The following is a 5011-nucleotide window of genomic DNA, read 5'->3' as shown; positions in this document are numbered from 1 at the left end:
CTAGATTGGAGAAAGTGTCTCTATATAAAAGATAGGGAGAGGCTGGTTTCTCTCCTTAGCTTTCTGCAACAACAACAATCTGTGCAAATCTTTATGATCTGCAGCATGGCTGCTTCTTGCCAAAGAAGCATGCAGCAACAAAACCGGTAGCAAAGGGAGCTTTCCCACTGTCCTATTCCATTATCCCACCCTCAGGAGTATAACAGCTTCACAGCATACTGAGTTGATTAAAGTCCTAGCATGAATATGTAGCCCATACTAGTATAGTACAAGGTCATTGATTTTCTTGTACCACATCAACAGCCCCAGTTGATCTATTTCCTCATTCATTAAAAAAATAAACAAACATGCATAGGGGAATCTTCGACATGTCCTTTCTTTATGCTTAATTAATTGCTCTAATTTTGCTCCTGGTATCTGGGAATTTTACAAAATAAGTTTTACTGGAGGAGGTTCAGAACATGGCGACTTCCGTGATTCCACATGAACCAGAATTCAACCACAGATTTACAAAAACAAAAAACAAAACCCAAAAAACAACAACAACAACAACAACAAAAACCGCAACGAAAAACAGTCATCCTAGTCCATTATTGCTAAACTCTCCCTGCTTTCATCATTCCCAAGGCAATTGTTTTAATTTGCCTCACCCTTAAAAGCAAAAACCCAGCCTCTCCTTTCTCTCGCTCATGTGGCTTGCAGGCATCTCACTTGGACTGCATGCTTCTTTTAAGAGGGCTTGTTCTTCCGAATCATACGCCACGGAAAATGACGGAAACTCCTAGAGCTAGTCAGTGAGATTGACAGTTGTTTCTCGCAGTCAGCTTAGGATTCACTTTAGGCTCCAACAATTCTTGGGCGTTGCCTTAACAGACTGATGAGAGAGCCTCAGGGCGGTGAGCAGGATTCCTATGGCTATATAGCACAAAGCTCTGCTCTTTAGGAATGATAAGCTGCTTGGACCCACTCACAGCTTTGTGCAAGACGTTCTATGGCTTATTGCATCACATATATCTACCCTACACATTCCAGTGCTGCTGAACTCTCCCCTTCGCCTCCCACTCTTCTCCGCAGGCAGCAGATAAATCAAACGTGATTTAGCAATGGAGTCTGAATCCAGATCAAAAGGAAACCTTTGTGAAATAATACCGTAAAGGGAGCAGGGACTTCTCCCTTGAGAGCACCTCTGCCGGGTGGCTCTATGGCTTTTCAAGGACATCCATATCGAATGGATCGTTCTGCGTCAGGCAGAGCAGATGGAATCCGGCCTTTTCTGTTGGGACCTGAGAAAAGGGAAGGCAGCAAGTTACACACCTTGTGCAGGGACCTTCTTGCTGCACTTGTTTGAGAATGATCTTAGGTGAGCTCATGCTGAATACCCTGCTGCAGGCACAATTAGCACGGGACTTCTCTTGAGCTCTCATGGAATTAGAAGAAAAGATGTGACTTTCTGAAAAGCAGTCCTTCTCTCTGCCCTTTCTACACCCCTCTCCCTGAGAAAGGCCAAGATGAGGCCAGGGAGGAAGGAATTCCGAATAAAAAGAAAGAACTAGAAAAGAGCCAGACATAGTGGTGTATAACTTAGAAGGAAGCTCAAAGGCAGCACAACAGCAATCCAGGAAGGTCTCTCCTTGGTCAGAAATGCTCCTAGCACATCATCGCTGGCATGGCTCCTTCATTTGGAATTGGTTGTGAACTTCTCTTTTCCCACCAAGCACCTTCAGGAGTTTGCAGAACACTTGGTCTCCTGAAGCAGTTAGATGAATGAGGGGGGAAAAAACGACTGAGGATTGAGCAGACTGCCAAATTGTTTCAGGAGTTCACAGATCTATAGACTCTCATACTCTGCAGAGTCACTGAATGAAGAGCTGTGCCAGAACTCCTGGGTTATACCTTGACATATTTTGACTATAATGGGTGATTGTTAAGTTCCCAAGCAAAGAGCTGAGAGGTAAAAGCAGCTGTTTTGGGCCATGCAATGTTCTTGCCTTTGCTGGAGCAAGCAGAGGTGGGGGACGTGGAATTCTGGCTTACCAGTTCCCAAGACTGTGGGTTCTTTCTTGCAGTTGGATGCCATGAAGGTTAAAATCTTTGGGTTTAACTCCTTTTCTCAGAGCTCTCTATTTAAGAGAGACTGCATAACTACCGCCTCCACTGCTATTTTTCCAAATGTTCAGTTTTACTTTCTTTCATAGTCTAAAACAGAGCACGAACGGGTTTCCAAAATAGGTAGGCCTGCTTGCTAGAAAATGCTTTGAATTATATCCTGAGAAGCATGGTATGATGAGGACCTTCATTTTCGTTTAACAAAAATGTTTGTAGCAATAGTGTTTTGTTTTTAAATTAAGCTGTTAAAAAAGTAACTTCTTTTTTTTTTACAATGCTATGGCTAATTGGGACTACTGCTGTCGAAGGAGCTACTGTGGAGATGGAGATGGTTTAATTTGCATGAAGGATAGCTAGACATTGTTTCTAGGCCCACTTCATGCATCTGATGAAGTAGGCAGCCACCTACGGAAGCTTATGCCACAATAATATTGTTAGTTTTTAAGATGACACAGGGCATTGCCAGTACTGCTGCAACAGATGAACAGGGCTGTTCTTCTGGATGTTGTACCTGCACAGGTGCTTAGTAGGGAAGTTCCATCAGTGGAGGTATGCAAATAAAACAGCCACATTCAGAAAACCTAGGCAGTTCATTGGGTCATTAACATTGTGCCTCTGCTTTTCTTTAGTGGGGTGTTTGCAAGCAAAGTTCCAGAATGAGAAAGCTGAGGAATCATGTCATTCCAAAATCAGAGTGCTCAGGAACTGCTGTGCTTCAAGAGCAAGTTGGGACATGAGGTTTTTAACACTGGGCTTTGACAAGAGGAGGATAAAACAGCAATATTACATACGGTGGCAGACTGGAGAAAGGTACCAGGCAGGCATGACCACGATGCCTTAAGGATGTGGATCTATTTCCACTCTTCTTTTCCATGGCCAAGGTTATCACAGTAGCCCCACTAATTCTGCCCCTGCCTTGTCTCTACTTGACAAGCCTCTCCCTCCTTCACTCTGCGAGGCTCCCACAATGGGCGTATCAGAGAAGACCGAACTGATAGAGTCTGCGTCTGACAGTTTCCGCTCTGCCTTCTGAGACCCTTTGGCTGGCTGCTTGGGGGAGCTGCTGGGTTTGCATTTGCCATTCTGGCCTTGTGCATTGCTTGGCACCATGTGCCGGTTTAATCCTTCCTTGCCCCCAGCTACTTCAGCATTGTGATTGGGGGTGGTGCTGAGCACTGAGGAAGTGATACTGTCCTCTTGTTGGTTAGCCTGCTTCTCGCTGTTGCGGCACCAGCAACGGCACGGGGTCAGGTAAAGGTAGATGAGCACCAGAATGACACTCAGGATACAACCCACGAGTGTGGTGTAGGCTGTATTGAGTGTGTCTGGGGCCCCATGCAGGCTGTAGTTATGGACTGTGACATGCACATAGAGGGTCTCGTTGAACACCTGGCTTACTGCATTACAGGTATATGGGCCCATGTCCTCCACGCTGATGTTTTTTATCTGAAGGCTCCCATTTGTCAGCACAGTCATGGAGCTGTTGTCCCCCTCCTGAGGGACACGCTCAAATCTGGGTGTCATCCATTCTGTAACGGTCACCCCTCGCTGCCTGGTATCACAGTCGATGATGACTTGCTCCCCACGGTAGACCTCCAGGACTTGCTCCTTGAATTCGCTGCAGTTCATGACCTCTGGGTCACTGAGGCTGGAAATTCTGATGTCCCTGTTTACCTGAACCTGGCATTTGAGCTCCTCCTCAAAGTCCACAGCTGAGCTGAGCTGCCGTTTCTGCCAGTGGGTAAAGAGGTTGTAGAGGTCACAGCCGCAGCTGAGGGGGTTGCTGTGAACGTAGAGGCCATTCTTCACCCAGGCCGGGAGCTTGTCCACCACATCCACATGCAAGTCCTTGATCTTGTTCGAAGACAGGTCCAGCAGCGCCAGCTTAGGAAGCTGAGACTCCTCCTTCTTCACCAGCTCCAGTGGGAAGCGGGAGATCTCATTATGGCTCAAGTAGAGTTTCTGGAGGCTGGCCATCTCCTCAAAAGCAGAGCGTTCGATCTTGGTGATCTTGTTGCTGTAGAGGAGCAGCACCTCCAGCTCTTGCAGCCTGCTGAAGAGGTTCTCGCCCAGCGACTCGATTTTGTTCGAGGAGAGGTCCAAGTACTTGAGGTGCGGGACATTAAAGAAGGCCTCGGTGGAGATGAAGGAAAGGCCGTTGTGGCTGAGGAAGAGGGAGCGAAGGTGAGGGAGCCGGCTGGGCGTCCATTCCGCCCTCAGGCGCGACAGCTCGTTGTGACTGAAGTCCAGGACAGCGACATACTGAGGGAGGTGAGTGGGGAAGACTTCCAGCTTGGCTTTGGAGCAGCTGATGATGTTGCTGGCACACACGCAGTCCTTGGGGCAATGCAGGGCCAGCCCCCCTTTGCGGGCGATGCCCAGGCTCGGCAGCAGCAGCAGGACCAAGAGCCCAGTGCCCCTTACTCGCGGCGCCAGACGTCGACGGGACATCGAGGCATCCTGAAACCACATCGTAAGGCTCAGCGGCGGGGGAAGGTCACGTTCCTGTCAGGGAGAAGCAGCGGGATCCATCGGGCGGGATCCTCCTGCCGGCAGTGGCGGCGGCGGGAACGTGTGCTTGTCGGAACGCAGCGCGGAGAACCAGCGTAAGGCGGGCTTGGCAGGGCGCCCGCGGGGCTCATCCCCCGAGCCGCGCCTGCAGGGTCCACCTGCTGCTGCAACAGCGGCCGAAGGCCAAGCCCCTGCCTCTGCCGCCCGCTCCCTCCAGCCCAGCTGGGGAAAGGACGCCTCGCAACGGCAAGCGAAGCCCGGCTTGTGCGTTCACGTCCGCTCCTCCTCCTCCCTCCTCCTCAGCATGTCCGCCGAGCCCTGCAGGCTGCCACGCGGTGTTGCATTGCAGCAACAACAGCCTCCCCGAGCGGCACGCCAACCACTCACTCGCTCG

General features: G+C 49.7%; 1 protein-coding gene across 1 annotated transcript; it reads right to left on the bottom strand.

Moving 5' to 3' along the window:
* Window positions 1–2383: 2383 nt before the first annotated feature.
* On the bottom strand, window positions 2384–4620 carry AMIGO1 (adhesion molecule with Ig like domain 1). Its single transcript, XM_063118771.1, has one exon. The coding sequence runs from the start codon at window positions 4576–4578 to the stop codon at window positions 2992–2994; it is 1587 nt and encodes a 528-aa protein (XP_062974841.1). The 5' UTR covers window positions 4579–4620; the 3' UTR covers window positions 2384–2991.
* Between the last annotated feature and the right edge of the window lie 391 nt (window positions 4621–5011).

The sequence above is a fragment of the Elgaria multicarinata genome, chromosome 1, assembly GCF_023053635.1.
Source record: "Elgaria multicarinata webbii isolate HBS135686 ecotype San Diego chromosome 1, rElgMul1.1.pri, whole genome shotgun sequence".
NCBI lineage: Eukaryota > Metazoa > Chordata > Lepidosauria > Squamata > Anguidae > Elgaria > Elgaria multicarinata.
Note: the sequence above shows the minus strand (reverse complement) of the source record. Positions and strands in the feature narration are given on the sequence as shown.